The 17,679-nt window shown below is 37.8% G+C and overlaps 1 protein-coding gene across 1 annotated transcript in view; it reads left to right on the top strand.

The window, feature by feature from the left end:
• The window catches only part of LOC116721263 (neuropilin-1a-like), an 85,387-nt gene that overhangs the window by 11,118 nt on the left and 56,590 nt on the right, over window positions 1-17,679 (top strand). Inside the window, exon 3 of the mRNA XM_032564885.1 lies at window positions 13,042-13,226. Within this exon, the coding sequence (XP_032420776.1) occupies window positions 13,042-13,226 (185 nt within the window). The remainder of the gene's footprint in view (window positions 1-13,041; window positions 13,227-17,679) is intronic.

Here is a 17,679-nt window from a genome sequence, read left to right as displayed (position 1 = left end):
CTGATCTCAGAAGACCGTGACCGAACTTCACTCGGTTTGATCCAACTCCCATTCAAATCCTCCATGGAAACAAGATGGCAGCCTAACATGAGGTCACTGTCAGGATACCGAGGGGTCGGAGGTCAATCAGCAGGTTAAGCTGCGTCCCGACCTCCTTGTTGGAGGATGAGCAGCCTGGGAGGCTCTGTCCTTCCTTACATGTGTGACAGGAAGCTCTTCCCTCAGTGGAGCGGAGCGGCGGTTGTTCAGTAGCCAGAGACGGACAATAAAGCCTTTCTGTGGCTGGGCTTGTGAAAGAACGTCTGTCTGGGTAAGAAAGGCCACCGACTGACCTCCAGCTGTAGAAACTGAATATTATTCACATGGATCCAGTGGAAAGATGAGACGGATAAACATGTAGGAGGCATAAACAGATATTAAAAGCATAGATGCTGGAATATACTCAGTCTGGTGACCCACGTCTCTGAGGTCAACCCAACACTTTGGGCTTTCATTAAGAGATGCCAATGGAGAAGCACTGAAACATACTTAAAACTGTACATTTGTTTTCCATTTGTTTTCAGTTCCAGCTTTGATTTTTGGTGTGTTGTTACTCCCACAGAGTTGGGAAAAACCCATGACAACCCAAAACACATCAAAAGGTGTTGCAGAAAGCGCCAGGAAAATTATTTTCATACACAAAGAGCCAAATTTGGCTGAAGAAAAGAGACGTCTCAGCCCTCTTTAGAATAGAAAGACAGTTTCAACTAATCATGGAAATCTGAACTTGGGATTTTAGCACCTTTTATAGATCTTAAAACTTAATAATTATGTGTTATTGAAAGATTGGAAGATTAATACCTGGACACCAACTATAAGGTCTTAAAAAATGCAAACATTTTAAAAAGACTTAAATAAATAAGTAACGTTTAGCCTGGTGGGGACACAATGAAGCCTGGTGGCCCGCCAGGCTTATAATGAACTGGGGGAAACCCTGCAATGGGAGCTAGACATCGATTGGAAAGGCCTTGGCGTCTGCATAGATGGAGATCATTGCTGGGTGGAGGAATCTTGGACCAGTTGTCCCAGTGAACCCAGATAAGATGAAACGAAAGATGGAGTGGATTTATATCAGATGCATACATTTTTGGGCTATAGCTACCATTATCGCTCTGTACTCTGAAGTATTTCATGTCATTGAAACTTTATTATTCCAACTTTTCAGTTAATAATGAATCAGACTACTGAATTACTGGAGCTCATCAGGCTTTGAGGAAATTAAAACATTCGTCTTCATGAGTGTTGAAGGGAGAAACTGGACGGAAATTTGTTCTGGCGCTTTCTATGGTTCACATAAGGATGATAGATAACAGAAAGTCGTCACTCTGCTGAAACACCATCCCTACGGAGAACATCTGAGCTGCAAATGAACACCTTCATTTTGAGAAATGCTGTGTTGGTGTTAACAGATTTCACCATAAGGGGGATATCTTTTGTTCCTCGTGAGAATATAGGCTTCATAACCTTAAATCAATCACACGCCATTCCTGTAAAATCTGTTCCCAGCGTGTCAATTATGATGGTAAATTGTTAGCTTGGAGCTCCAGAAGTGGGATTCCTTAAAGAAAACAAGAATAATTTGGGTGTTTATGTCTGTATGATTGAAAATCTAATTCCTCAAATGGGCTCATTTACATATAACTAAGTTTATTTTTCAAATGTTTGTCATTAAGTCCAAACACCAGCAGGCGGTTACATTTTTCTCATGTTTCTCAGCCTCCAAACCCTCCTCTCTGTCCGTCTGTCAGCGATTCTCCCTGCTGGAGTTTCAAAGTTTGCTCCTGAACACAGTGGGATAATTAAAAACAAATGTTTTCAGGCAGGAAGTCTCCTGCATTTAAGCCTGGCTGTGAATATTGTCGGAGACCCGCGCGTGTCACAGCGTATTGGAAGTGACGTTGTGTTTATTGCTTTGGCCTTAGCTCACTTAAGAGAGGTGTGGATTGAGTGTCTGTTGACAAAGCGCCATTTTCCTCCCAAACCTCTCAGGTGCTGCCTGAAAGGTTTTTGCTTTGCTCAGGATCCAGACAGCTTTCTCTGTTTTCCTAAGAGTCGGGTTACCCAGCCTGAGTCGGGATGTGGCACTTTCGATTAAAGTGATTAGATTGTCGGCCATTTTTCTGTACAGCAAGAAGAAAACCATCGGTCGTCAACCAACAAAGTTTTCCACTACTTTCTGCTTTCAAAGCAAAATTCACATTTTTGCACGTTTTTGTATTTCCATTAGAATCTCAGCTACTTCTAAAAACAGTCCAAGCTCTAAATAAAAAACACCAACCTGTTTTTGGCAATAAGTTGATGTTTTCTAGTGTCTGGAAAATGAGCCATTTCAAAACTTATTTGACGGACACTGTACCGTTACCTAGCAACCCAAGCTGAGCTCCAGCACTTTGGTCAGCTGGTTTTACCAGTTCAAGTTGTAAATAATCTGCCAGTGATTTAAAGGGGACCTATTATGCAAAATTCATATTTGTCAAATTTTTGTGCTTCCTCGTGGGTTTCTGCTGTTTCTAAAATCAGCCCAACTGCTAAATTTAAAAAACACCCAGCCATTTTTTAGGCAATAAGCTAATAATTTTGGTGTCTGGAAACTGAGCCATTTCAAAAGCATCCCAATTAAGTCACTTTCAACAGGCGGGCACTGTAGCAACCCCCGCCTAGCCAAACTCCGTTACCTAGCAACCAAAGTAGAGCTCCAATGCGTTTGGTCAGCTGGTTTTACTGCTGTATGTGCTGTACAATGGCTGCTGGAAAATATGTGTGTTTTGATGTTGACTTTACCATCCAGAAACAGTTGTTGCATTCTTGTTGATTGTGCAGGAGACTCTACTAATACTTGTGAAAGATGTGCGGATGTATAGTTGTGCATCTGTTTGCAGCCATTTTCATGCGCGAGTGTAAATGTTGAGTTGGGGGCGTGGCCAGCAGCAGATTGGAAGGATTTAAAGTGACAGAGGCCCTAAAAAATAAAAATTACAGAACTGATCAGACTAAAATCTCATTATCTAAGAATGCTTTTATGACAAATATGCAATTAACATTTTCTTTAGACCTCTACTTACCGATATTATAACTGGAACTAGATTTCGTTTGATATTCAGACTTTTAATTTCAGGAGTACCACTTGGTTTTCTATTCGGACCCCAACGTTTTTTGGTTTAAATATTACTTCGAAATGTATATTTTCAATTTAAATCAGTGGATAATCTACTGATTTATAAATCTTGTGTTGAAATGTGATGAGCGTGTTTTGTATAGCCCATAGATTCTAGCCTGCCAGAGGAAGCATAATATTTCACTTCTAACTCCATAAAATCTCATTTCATCCTTCAAGCTCCCTGAACCGTCTAGGAAAGCAGGGGGTGGAAGCGCCGTTTTCCCCTTTTCCTCGTCTGTCTTAGGGATTAAGACTCCTCAAACGGGAACAAATTTCTGCAGTTTTTTTGCCGTGGTTTTAATTTCCCCGCAGGATTGCCGGGAAACGAATTGCCGAGACAGTTCGTTCGTGTCTCGGCTCGAAGGTGAAGGATGAGTTCGTTCTTGCTCCTGCTGCTTGGCCTGGTTTATTTGTTTGTAGCTGGTTCTGTGCGATTCCTGCGGGTTGCTTTGAAGGAAAATGTTTTGTACTTGCAGCTTTTACTCCAGAGTATCATGTGGCGATTTTTTAAGGCGTGAGCTATTAGAAAATTACATTTCACTGTGAATATGATCACTTTATTGGCAGAAATAATTGTTGTTTTTTTAGTATAACTAATATAATTTAAAAAGAGTGAATTAGCTAATATTTTGGTGAAAACTGGCATGAATTGCGCTTTTTATTTTTACTTTTCCACATCCTCCAAGCTGCATGAATGTGCTTGAAGCAGCACTTTGTGGCTCTCTGTACTTCTATTCTTGCATATCTAACAAAAATGTAGATTCCTGAAGCTATTTTTGAAGTTGAAGAGGATTTTTGTTGGTATTTTTTCTGTTATGATATATTCTTTATTTCTTAGTTTCATAGAAGTCTACCCCAGATTTTTGCTTTAAGCAAGAGAAAGAAAATTTGGCATGAATCAAAAATCAGATGGTGTATTTTAATACCAAGCATTCTTGGTTTTTGAATTTTATTTGTTGTAAAGCTGTTTTATAACCACAAAATAAGAGAAACAACCGCAGAGTGCCACTATCAGGATTATTCTTAAAATAAAAACCATAAAATCACATTCACACAAATCATGTAACACATTGGACAGTCGTAGTTTGAGCGTATCTAAATTATTCCCAATAGTGTTTCACCAACTGCAGTTTCCTGGTCCACCACCGATCTTTAAGATTTTGATTTTGTCAGATATTGTTTAGCAGCAGTAAGTTTGTTTGAGACGTGACGTGGTGGGCAGGTTTGTCTGTTTCTCACGGCAATGCAAACGATTACATAATCTGATTTTTAGACCTTAGCTGAAGTAGATATGCCGAGTTTCATTTGATCGCCAAAAATGAAGGAAATCGGGCCCAATTTATCGGTGTACCCCAAAAGAAAATTCAGGTCAAGTAGCGTGAAAACTACGCTACTTGACAGCGTACTTGGCTGCTTTGCTAACTTTAGCAAAGCAGCCAATCCCGGAGCGCCATTCTTTTTCTTTGGAGTTGATTGAAGCAAAAATAAGTAAGTTTGTAGCTTCTGGGTTTGTCCCAAAGCGGTTTTCATTTATAACATTACATTTTCATGTGCATTAACCACTAAAATAATGAGTGTTTTTGTTTAAATATTTGCAGATTTTAGCTATTTGTGGTTAGCGCTGGTCACCTCAGGAGTCCAGTTGTACAAATTTGTATTTTTTTAATTATTTTTTTAAACTTACCGACTGACTTGCTTTACTGCAAAAACAAAAAATCTTACCAAGCATTTTTGTTGAGTTTAGCAAGATATAGGAGCTTGTTTCAGGTCACTAAATTCTTAATATTAGTGAAAAAAGTAGATTATTTTACTTAAAAGACATTTTTCTTAAAAGTGAAGTAATCTGCCATTGGAACTCCAACTTTTCATCAATATTAGTTAATTGTTTACCTAAAATAAGATCCTGTAGCTTGCTAATAAGTTATTGTAAATTAATGTAGTCTTAATTCAAATATACAGAGATATTTTCTTTAGAAACTAGACAAAAATACACACTGTTGTTCTTCTAAACTACATTAAATGTGGTTTTTATCCCTTTTACTTAAAGATTAATCTTCCATTGTGACGTTTAAGTGCCTGAAATTTCCACCAAATCTTCCAAATTCACCAAAATCAGTGAGTTTTCACATGTATGCTAACACAACAGAAATATTTTGGATACATTTTCGTCAGCTTTCACAGAATCTGCAAAAAAGTACTTCATCACATGAGCAGAGAAACAACTAAAACAACGTTTGTCTGTGACAGAATATGAATTACTCAGCCGTGTGAGTCATTTAGCGAGAGGCTATTTTAGGTCGAAAACAGGGGAAGTGTGAAAAGAGTGTAAAAGCAGGAGGCTTCGCTGGGTATTTCCAACTCTAAGCACACATAAAGACGCCATCTGCAGCGCTCCGAAGACGACAGGCCTGCGTTTATCTGCCGTCTGACAGAAACTCCTCGTGTTTTACAGCGGCTAAACGCTGCGGCCTTCTGTGTAACTGTGTGCTGACGAAAAGCTGCTCCTCGGTCGCATTGTGGCGGCTTCGCTTGCTCTGAGCTGAAAGTGGGTTGAAGTGGGTTCAGGTTAGCGAGTCAGACTGAGTCAGAGATAAAGACATAAAATCTGCTTGTCTGGGAGTGTTTGTGCGAAGGACTTCGGTTCGATCGAGGCCTCTTGAAGTTCTGAGCGCTAATTTAAGTCGCCAGGATGTGACCAAAAAACCGCGGCGAAGGAATGCACGCATCAAACGGACCTCAGACTTTCTCGTTGGCGGGTTTTATGAGCTGCCACATTTCTCAGCTGTTTCAGATCGCTCAGCGTTTCTGAAGGCAGACTTTTTCTGGGTAAATATTGAGAAGGGAAGAAAGGGCCGAGTCAAAAGGTTCGTTTACCTTCTGACTCCCACATGCAGTCACGGATAACATTGTTACAACGCTGCGACGAATTAAAACAAGCTCAGTAATTTGTATTGTTTTTCTCTTTCCTCCAGAAACTGGATGACAAAAGTTTTCAGTTTGGCTTTTTTTTAAGAATAATTTTATTTACGGAGACTTTATAATTCATTTTATTTGTTGTTTTTGTTTTGGATATTTAAAATATTGTCCAGTTCCAGTGTTAATTTAAAATTAAAAGTTTATTGATCTTCCAGAATGTGTTCTTGCATTATGATACCATTATATAACTTGAAAATCAACTCAAAACAACAATATTATCATTTATCGCTATAACTTCTCAGACAATGTTTTGTCCAGGCCTCACAACGCACTTAAACATTATTCGAAAAAGTTTTATAAACATAATTTTAAGCTTTCCTTTTTCATAAGCAAACACCTCTTGTCATTTTTTCGGTTTAAAGTTACAGGCATTAAATTTAAGAGTGATTAAAAACAAAATTTTACACATTTAACTTTTAAAATAAACATGTTTCCACCACACCTTACTACTGTTGGTGCGAGGAGCGGCCATCTTGAAACGCAAAGCCCGTATTCCAACTTGTCCACAGTGAAAAACTAGAATTTTGTGGAAACAAAGTTAAAATTTGGTGAAAAAAGTAAAAATTTGGTGGAAATAACAAAGTCTAAATTTGGTGGAAAAATGACAAACACTTCTGGAAATAAAAATTATTTTGCGGGAGAATCAAAATTTGGAGGTGAAAAATTTTCATTGTGTGAACAAAGCAAAAATTTAATGTTTATATAGTTTGGGGGTCCCAAATTAAAATCTGCCTTGGGCCCCAAAAAGGCTTTGGCCAGCTCTGGCCAGGAATTTTCAGAACCGCTGTCTCTGTTTGTTCCGACTTTTCTCACCAGAATCTCAGTCCTGCTGAAGCTTTTGGTAAGAAGAGGAAGGATGAGAGCCGGCTGTGTTTTTACTGACATTAAGAAACAGATTGATTAAAAAAATTGGGCCGGTGTCCGCAGACACCATGAATCACTTCCAGCTCCGGCTTCGCTTTGCAGGAGGCAAACGTCTGCGAACCCGGCCCGTAAATTCCTCTGCGATGCCTTCCAGATGTGCCGTAAGAAGCCGGCCGCAGGGGATCGCATCGCAGCACGGCGTGGCATGTTAATGAGCTGTAATATACGAGCAGATCAGGGTGTTCGCTTACAGCCCGCCACTCTGAAGTGGGAAGGAGGTGGGAAGAAAAGAAACTCCCTGCTTCCATTTGGGTCAGATCTATTTAAAGTGGGATGCGTTAAATTTAGCAGTAAGAATCATTGCTGTGTTTAGTGACGGTTTACTCACTACTCCCAGGGATAATTCGCTTTTACCCTGACTAACCTGCAATCTTTCTGTTTTTATTTTTGGTAATTTTCTACTTTCTTTGAGCAGAATTCATCGTTTCCTTACTACTCATAGTTTAAAAAAAATTATAATTGATGTTTTTAGAGTTTTGTGGTAAATTGTTAAAGATGGGAAAACCAAAAGCTAACAAGAAGATGAAGTTTATTAACTTGCTGGAGGAAATTAGGAAGCCACACAAATAGAAAGAAAAATCTTCTGATGGGACAGAAACTGGTAATCCGGTAAAATGGTGGAATAAGTACAAAGAAATCTGATGAATTCACAAATTCAGAATAGATTTAGCTGCAAAAACTAAAACTTTCAAATCAAATTAGTCTGATTGTTTTCATTATTGAGTCTTTTTAACTCTCTAAAACTCCTGTTTTTCTCAGAGTGACGTCCAGTTACTGAGTTATCCAGGAGTTAAACTCTGAAGCTAATCATTGAGTACAAGTAACTGGCTGGTGGAAAATGATTAATGGTTATCTCACTTATGATTAGTTGTTAGCTTGACTCAGATTAGCTGGTAGCTTTAATCTAACTAGAGGTTAACTAAACTGTTTAACTGTTAGCTTGAGTCCAATTGGCTGTTAGCCTGTATTTAATTAGGGGTTAGCTTGAATATGAGTATATCTTAGCTGTTAATTTGTGTCTAATTAGGGAATAGCTTAACAGTTCAGCTGTTAGCTTGAGTTGGAGTGGAGCTTAGCTTGAGTCTAATTAGCTTTTAGCTTGTCTCTAATTAGTGGTTAAGCACTTTAAACTGCCTTATTGCAGTAATGTGCTATACAAATAAACTTGATTGATCAGTTTGTCTCTAATTTCAGATTAGCTTGACTGTTTAGACGTTTGCTTGAGAGCAGTTAGCTGTTAGCTTGTCTGTAATTAGGAGTGTTTAGATGTTTTCTTGAGCCTAATATGTTGTTAGCTTGAGTGTAAAAATCTGTTAGGTTCTCTGTTATTTGCTGTTAGCTTGACTGTTTAAATTAGCTATTAGCTAGTCTGTAATTAGGAATTAGCTTGAGTGTTTTAACTGTTTGCTTGAGTCTGAGTAGATCTTAGCTTGAGTGTTATTAGCTGTTTGCTTGTCTCTAGTTAGGGTTTAGCTTGAGTGTCTAGCTTTTAGCTTTGAATCTAAGCTAGTTAGTTTTCTTCAGATTAGTTATTAGCCTGAATATTTTCTTTTTGGCTAGCTTTGATTTCCCTTTTTTATCAATAAAGCATTTTTGAATTTGAATTGAACGTGACGTGTTGGTAGCTTAACTCAGCAGCTAACTTGAATATGATGAGCAATTAGCTTAATCAATTAGCTACTGGCTACGTTAAGTTGTTTTAGGATAAACTTCTTTATCAGAGCTAAAATTGATTATACTGCCTGGAGTTTAAACAAAATTTCTACTTGATTATTGAATTTTAAATATTTTCTAGTGTTAGCGGCATTCATGACAACTTTATGACGTCCAAATTGCATCTGTTGCTCACTGTGAGGAAGAGAGGCTACTAAATATCATAAAATGTTAATTTAAGCATCTGCCCTGGGCTTCCAGATGGACGGATGACTGTTCCCCCCTTGAGCAAGGCATTTTCTACGGACAGCTGCCTTTGCAGGGCATGAACAGCCTCTGTGGTTAATGGGGAGATGTGAAGGGCTGCGGACTGAAAGCCTCTGTTTAACTAGAGAGTGAAGAGACAGAGCCACTTCATTAAACGGCCTGTCTGTGTAAACACCGCCTGACTGAGTGAGTGTAGCCATCTGCATGCAGCTGATCACGCCTCTCCCTCCTTACCGCTCGTACTTTACGAGAAGCTGGAGGAGAGGGATGAGAAGTCTGGAAGCTATGAATGAAATCACCTAAACATGGCCGCTGACGCTAACGCTTTACAGCTGAGCGTGTAAATCCATTTCTCACCGGGGGCTTTAAAGCAGACACAACAAGAACCAAACGCAGAAGCAGAAAATGAGCCGATTTCATTCTCCTGCGGCGGACGTTTTACCCATTTTTACATGTTTATGCCCTGAGCTGCCTAACAGACACTGGTTTACAGGTTTAAACATAACTCCGTTTGATACTTTACTCATAAATAAATAACTTGTTATATTTACAATAACTATAAATCAATTAATCACATGATAAATCTAAAAAAAAGTTTTTCTCTTTTTCCCTCCAACGCCTTGAAAAACACTGATGTAGATGTTTTACTCACCTCAGAATGCCTGATGCTAGAAACTGAAAGCGAAGCTGACAGCATTACCTACGTTTAGAGCATTAAAAATCTCCTTCTCAGATGGTGAGTTGATCATTTCAATTGAATAAAGATAGATAAATAAAAACCAACTGTGACATCACAGTAAAAGTGTGATTCCAGTATACAAGCACAATTCTGAAGAGTGACACATTTAGACTCATGTCACGTGTTTTTTTACACCATCACTAGCTAATTTTTTTTCTTATGGAGTTGGAAAGAAAATACTCGTCTTTTCACGCCATTTTTTTATAAAATGAAGAATAATTTTTTTTCTGAAAGTGGCTCAAGTTTTTGTGTAACATAAAAATAATAAATTAGCCATTGACTGGTTCCAGATTTGGTGTTTCCTCATAAATTGGTCTCATTAGTCACACATTCCTTTAATTCTCCAGATTTTTACCCGAGAGCCTGAGACCTTCAAGCTGAGGAAATATTTTGATATTCTACCCTGTTTCTTGTCACAAAGGTTAAAGGTCAAACTCGGTCTTAAAAGGGTGATCCCAAAGCTGCTGGGGATTCTCAGCAAAGTGTGAAGTCTTAGTTTGAAGCAGCTTCTGCTGTTACACATTTCAGCTTTCATTTCTGATTTTTTTAATAAATCAGTGAATTCTTGGTTTATTTTGTACCATTTTGAAGATTTTCACCTTTATTATTATTTACAATTTGTAGCTCTATTGTAACATGGAGTTCAATAACCATTAAACCTTGTTATTATGTCTGTTGTCCGTTGATATGTTTGTTTAATTGATGTTGAAGGAAATCGTGTGGCAGTTTTTCTGGCTTTAAATATTTTTCTTTAAAAAGTCAACATTTTTGTTTTACTGCATTATATTCTCCAATCTTGAAGGAATTGTATTTGACTTTAGACAGAGATTATGATTTAAACTGATGAAAATGCATAATTTATTCATAACTCTGTAGGTAAAAAGTCAGAGTGTGTTCGCTGGATATTTTCTGCTCTGTTGTTACATTATGGAGTTATAGCTTAATGCTGATCAATAGTAATCTTGATATTTTTTTCCCGTCTTAGTTGTTTTTTTTGCAGTGTTAATGCTTCTGATAACATTATCTGATCATCTGGAATCCAGTTATCGCTCCCACTTTAGCGTAATGGAACCTGGATAACAGATGCCACTGGACATCACGTTGCTCCTAATGTGTTTTCCTTTTCAGTTTGACACTAATTAGCCATTAGCTTTGGGATTATTAGCTATGAACTTTATTATGTCTACCTGTTAGTTTGACTGTCATTTACAATTATTTTAGTTATGGCTGTTAGCATGACTCTAATTAGCTAAGTATGATAAGCTCTTTGCTTGACCTTGATGGACTTTTAGCTCAATTCTGATTAGTTTGGCTAGAATTAGCTTTTAGTTTCCCTCTGTTTTAGCAAAATGCATCTAATCTGTGCTACAGGTGCCAGAGGGAATGACACTACTTCTGTTTGTTGTTTTTTAGCTACAAATCAATAACTGTTGGCTTAACTATGATTGGCTGCTATCGTCACTCCAAGCAGTGGTTAGCTTAACAATGATAAACTTTTACCTCGATACTAATTAGCTGTTAGCTTGACTAGGTAGCTGTTGGCATGTTTTCTACCTAGAGATTTGCTTGATTAAAAGCTAGACTGACTATGATTAATTGCTATCTAGCCTTGTTTAGCTTTTAGCTTAAGTAAGATGGACTTAGCTTGAGAATGAATAACTGCTAACTTTATGCTGAAAAACTGAGTGTGACATTAATTGTTGAATTAGTTTTTAGCTTTATTGTGATTAGCTGTCATTTTCATTTTGATCAGCTGTTAGCTTGACATTCAGTAACTATTTTTTTCTTTAGCTCTGATTAGCTGTTAGCCTCACTCTTATTGCTACTTAGTTTGACTCTAATTGGCAGTTACCTTTACTTTGAGTAGTGGTTACCTGGTTACACAGATTACTTGTTTAATAAGAACTAGCTGTTAGCTTGACTGGTGTTAGCTTTTAGCATGATAGTGATTAGCCTTTAGTGAAAGGTTTCCAATTGAGCTGAAAACTGATACTGCTTTAATTCATTTTCATCAGAAATTTATCAAAGATCAAGAAACTTGACAATACTTTTAACTTTTTATTTTAAGAAACATCATTCGTAGCCTATGGCTACCAAACATACAATCACTGCATTTTTCTATTATTTACTTTTGGGATATATATTTTGAAATTTTTTTGAGGTTTTAAAATTGTATTTTAGGTGATTTAAATCTAGTAAAAACACATTTTGGCTGAAAAATGTGAACAAACGACAACAAACAAGGCGGTAATATTAGCTTATGACCAGATATTGCGGAGAATTTTCTTTAAACTGGAGATACATGCTGAAAAAGAAACAGCATTGTTGGTAAAGGTGGTAGTAGGTTCACTCACAGACAGCGAAGACAGATAAAACTTCACGGTGGGAATAATTTTCTTCACATTGCTGATATCGCTGCCTTGTTCTTCCTTCCTCGCTTTGAGAAAGAGGAACTCATGTTCTCTGTCATCCCCTCCAACTCTTTTTATACTGTTATCTTTCTAATATGCTTTTCATTTACTCACTTGAGCAAGAGCTGATATTTTCTTATCGGTGTGTGTGGAGCAGAGACATCCACACACACACACACACACACACACAGCCAGTTGTTTTTCTTTTATCTGTGAACGGGTGTGTATATAAAAGAAACTACTTTGCTTAATGATAGTTTAAAGTTTTTATTTTACAAGGGAATTATCAACAGAAATGGTTTTCTTTTTTTATCATTGATGCAGAACTGCACAATAAATAAATACCAGTATGTATCGTGACAGCCACTAGCCGCTCAACCTCTCACGGCTTTTAAGCTAAGCTGGTGGCATTGACTCACTCCCTCTGTCTTTGGTTACCTAGCAACAGCCTGCTTAGTAACTTCTGGTTACCTAGCAACGACTTGTTGAGAAAGTTCCGGTGCAGCAGTTTTATGTTTTTCCACCATGCCTCAAAGCTGCTTAAAAATAAAAATATATATTTTAAAAAATAAACGGCGTGAAGTGAAAACTGTGGATAAAACAAGAATTATTTCAGTTATTTAAAACAAAAAAAAACCCACGAATGAATAACTGTCGATATCGACTCATATGTAATCCTTTTATTATAATATATTTTTCAGCCATTTCGTCTACATTAAAGTATTTATGTTTAAATATACACAAAAAGCGTTTAAGATTGTTTGTGTCTTCAGCATATTTTAAAAACCTGATCAGTATTGATCTATGTCTGTGTTTTTCTGGAGGTGTGAATTGTTTTGTATCATGTCTATATTTTAATTGAAATATCTTTTAAGGTATGACTATCTGGAAGTCTACAACGGCGGCGTAGACGAGGCTTCGTCCATGGTGGGGAAGTTTTGCGGGAAAATCGCGCCGTCGCCGATCATCTCCAGCGGCGACCGGCTCCTCATCAAGTTCGTCTCTGACTATGAAACCCACGGAGCGGGATTCTCAGTTCGATACGAGGTCTTCAAGACAGGTAGCTTAGTTTTTATTATGTCACCTTTGGATTCCTATTATGTAGATAAATAACCTTAAAATGGTTGACGGTTTGGTAGCAATCTCTCCTAAAGGCAGCGGAAGATGATTAACTCGAAACATTTGCTTTTTTGTGACTTTAAAGAGTTTTAGATGTAATTTCTAACACTTATATTTAGATAAATTAGGAAATACAGCAGAAAGAAGGCCAGATGGAGCAGAAATACTCCTATTTGTGTCTCATAGTTTTGATTTTAGTGATTTCTGTGAATATCTTTCAAAATATCTTTGAGACCTTACCTTTCAGTAAGGTCTCAAAAAAAATCTGAGACCTAATTTTTCAATATTAGGTCTCAGATGTAATTTTACTGACATCAGATAATAGCTTCATCTGTAAAACATTGGTTCCCTTTGCTTTATTGTTTGCCCAAGCCTTTATTCAGACTGCATTATTTGCTATTCACAGCTTTATGTCAATGACAGCTCAGATTATAGCGTGCCATCCAAGCCGTGATTGTAATGAAAACATTCTCATGATGGATAAAAGCAACTCAAAATATTGTTTTTGTTCACATCTAGATTAAATCCCCCAACTAAAACAAGACTCTTCCCTTCTCTATGTAATTTATTCACTATTGTTTATCCTAAACCTATACAAACAGACTCAAATATACACACAGACCCACAATATTGGGTTAAGTGTCACTTGGCGAACTGTACCTCAATCACAGATGTTTTGTTTGTCATTTCCAAGCTTCTGGCATAAATCTTGATGGTTTCCTGGTACAGATCCAGTTTTTCAACAAAATAATCACATTTTTTCCAATGTTGAGGTCTAGACTTTGGGAAGTGGCTGCTTTTTCCAATATTTTGATCCATGTTTGTGATCAGTGAACTCCTGAAACGTCAACCAGTGTTCACGTTTCGCCCAGCTGTCAACAGGAAGTCTTCAACAGGAAGTTGAAGATTTAATCCACCAGTACCAGTGGTATCGAAGACCACCATGCTTTAACTGGTATTAAACATTATTACAGTGTTTTTTGGTTTGAATGGCTCATCTTTACTCCTCAGTTTCCATCCAATTATCAGGCGAATTTCGACATGAATAAATTCATTGGTGTGTTTCCATCTGCTGGACAGAAAACTGTTGGTTTAAACTGATTATTAACTCTATTTTATCAAACTAAAGGAGACTTTTTGAAGACAATTACACATCAATGATCTCTAAAGCAGCAAAGCCGATACCAGTGACCATTTGAAATGGGGAACTTCTGGTTCTGTTTTTACCAATGTGGGAAAGCGTGGTTTATAAATATCCTTCTGTTTGACGTCCTTGGTCAGAGCGGAGCCTCTGGTACACTGACCTCTGGACCGCCAGCTAAACAGTCAGCGTCCCGGTGGAGCAGGACGTATCAGGATAGACCTACATAAACACTTCCAGCGCTGGGAGGAACCCCGATCCCTCTGTCCTACATTTGTGTTTTCTCTTCCCTCCTGGCTTTATTTGAGCCTCTGCTAACAGAGAATCTCCTGTGGCCACTTCATTTTTTCACTCCAAGGGGGAGGCTGGACATAAATCAGATGAAAACGGAGCTTGCATGAGAGTCCTCCTCATTTTTCTAATGTTAGCTCCCCAGAGAGCAACAAGCGTTCATGTGTCTCCCAGAAATAACAATCCCCTGCGAACGCAGGTTACAGATTGCTGTGATAAACAGATAGGCAGGTCCTCGTCTGTCCCTATGTGGGTATTTTGGAAGTCGCGGCTCATTATGCTTTACTGCTCTGTGAACTGAAAACAAATTTCTGCACAGCACCGTTCGGACTGATGGAGGTCAGGATGACATTAGAAAGTCTGGGTTACAGTTCTGTAAATGCAGATTTGTAAGGAAGCGTTTATATGCAGGGCTTATTAGTATTAGCTTCAATCAACGACTGTTTGGAGACAAATTTAGATATTTGATGCCTGAATTAGAGATATATTGATAACTTATAAAGGTGACCTATTAGGCTTCCCTGAACAGGTCATTACATTTTTCTTTTACACAAAATCATTCTCAGATAACGAGATTTTAGTCTGCTCAGTTCAGAATGAGCTGTTTTAGGCCATCTGTCACTTTAAACCTAAATAATCTGCTGCTGGCCACAAACCCAACTCAACGTTTACACTCACACGTGAAAATTTCTGCAAACAGATGCACAATTACACAACTGTACATCTTTGAAAAGCATTAAAAGAGCCTCCTTCACAATGAACAAGAATGCAGGAAGTGGTTTCTGGATGGTAATTCAAAAACGAAACACTTGTCTCTTCCAGCAGCCATTGTACAGCGCAGCAGTAAAACCAGCTGACCAAACGTGCTGGAGCTCTGCTGAAAATCCTACTAAATACTTGGTAGGATTTTGTGTTTTTGCAGTGTGGTCCTGATACATACTGGTTGCTATGGTAACCACCAACTGAAAACCACAACTTAACGTAACTTATGTAGCAATAAAAGTGAGGAGAAAACAATTTGTATAAAAGACGAAATGTATTTGAAGAATAAACCTTACACTTTTACAATTTTGAGAAACCTTACACTTATAATGATTAGGACTGGACGTGTCACAATATAAGCATTTCATATCAGTCGATATTGATAAATATTGATTAGTTTATTGAAATCCTGCCAAACTGGTGGCTTGACCTTTTCTGTTTCATCCACAGTTTTCACTCCTCACTGTTTGTTTTTAAGCAGTTATGAGGCACGGCGGGAAAACCTTAAACTGCTGCAGCGCAAGTTACTCTACAGGTTGGTGCTAGGTAACCAGGGGGAACTGGAAACTGCTCATTATGCAATGGGTTGTTGCTAGGTAACCAAAGAGTGAGTGAGTTAGGTGATGCTACCAACGTAGGTTAGCTAGCCGTTAAAGGTTGAGCGGCTAAAGCCTTTCCTCTGCCTACATCTCCCAGAATGCTGTGCGGTTCAGTGAACGTTCTCTCTACTGAATATTGAATTTTCTATCAGATGTATTATTTATGTCTATTACGATATATATTGTTATTGATTTACTGTCCAGCCTTAATAATAATGTCATAAAAATCTTTTAGAGCAGCAACAAGCTGTAGGATTTATCTATGCTAACATCTCCTGAACACTGAGTGTCCAGCTCTGTTTTCCGCCTGGTGTTTTTGTTTCTGTTTGCATTTGTCGGCCTTTCTTTGTCCCTTTGTGTCTGAGTAACAGACAGGTGTGTGGGACCTCGGGCTCATTTAGCTAATGGGCTGTTTGTCCTTGGAGGCAACAGGGGTGACCTGCAGATGAGACGGATGCTGTGGCATAGAGAAACGGCTCCGAAACTGGGACACAAGTGTGTGTTTCCGTTGGTGTGTGTGTGTGTGTGTGTGTGTGTTGGCCTCAATATGGGTCCTCCACCTCCTAACAAGTTAAAAACAGCACTTGTTCTCACTCAGGTAATCCCCCTGCCATGCTGCTGCCTTTTCTTCTCGCCACATTTAAAATCCATTACAGTCGGAGCAGCAAACTGTAACCGGCTGCTAAATGGAGCCGCTGCTCTGCTTACAAATAGGCTTTAAATTCAGTCGCCAGCTTTCTCTCTCTGTGGCATTGTGACTCTCGTTCTGATTTGTCTTTTGATCTGGGATATTATTCTGAACAGTAAACCCAGTGGTGCCACTAGGACCCATCAAAAGATTACTGAAAAAACATTAATTTAGTTAATTTATGCCTGTTTAACCTACATATGGAGCCACATTTTTGGCCGAGTTCCAGTTTCATTTTGGTAATTTGATTTGTTTCTGTCTGAAATTTGTTTGGTTTTGGATGTTTAAAACAACAACAAAAAAATTTTATATAGCTCTAATGTACAACCAAACCAATAACAGGTTATAGTTTTAGTAAATTTAGCCGTTTCAAAATCCAAATTTTCAATTTGAATTCAAAAGGTAGTTCTTTTTTAAAGCTAGTTAGTCAAATAAAATCAGATACTGACTGAAATCTAATAAAAAAGTCAAATGTGAACTATATATATCAGTTTCACCCCTTTTATTCAGATTCTAACCTTTAATCTGTCAAGTGCAGTCCAAAATATTTTAATTCAATCCAACATATTATCGTTCAAATTCAATTCATTATACTGGGAATTAAATTAAGTATTTCTTGTGTAAATGGATCCAAAGCATCTAATTAGTTTCATAGCAAATTAGTATTATTTCAGGGTAGTTAATGTTGGATCCAAAATATTTAAATTAGGAACCCTGGTCTTTATTTTATTAAGGTGATGTTACAGTAAACTCTGTCTGGACTAATTTACTCATTTATTTGTTGCTTTTTTGCATTGAGGATGAAAATACTCAAACAAAAAAGTCAACATTTGTTTTATAATTGTTCATAATGAAGTCATTGTGGTCGTGCTGAGCTGATTTTTTAGAGTTAGAGAGGGAGGGTGGTGTTGCT

The sequence above is a fragment of the Xiphophorus hellerii genome, chromosome 6 (genome assembly GCF_003331165.1).
Source record: "Xiphophorus hellerii strain 12219 chromosome 6, Xiphophorus_hellerii-4.1, whole genome shotgun sequence".
Lineage (NCBI taxonomy): Eukaryota > Metazoa > Chordata > Actinopteri > Cyprinodontiformes > Poeciliidae > Xiphophorus > Xiphophorus hellerii.
This window is presented reverse-complemented; position numbering and strand designations above follow the sequence as displayed.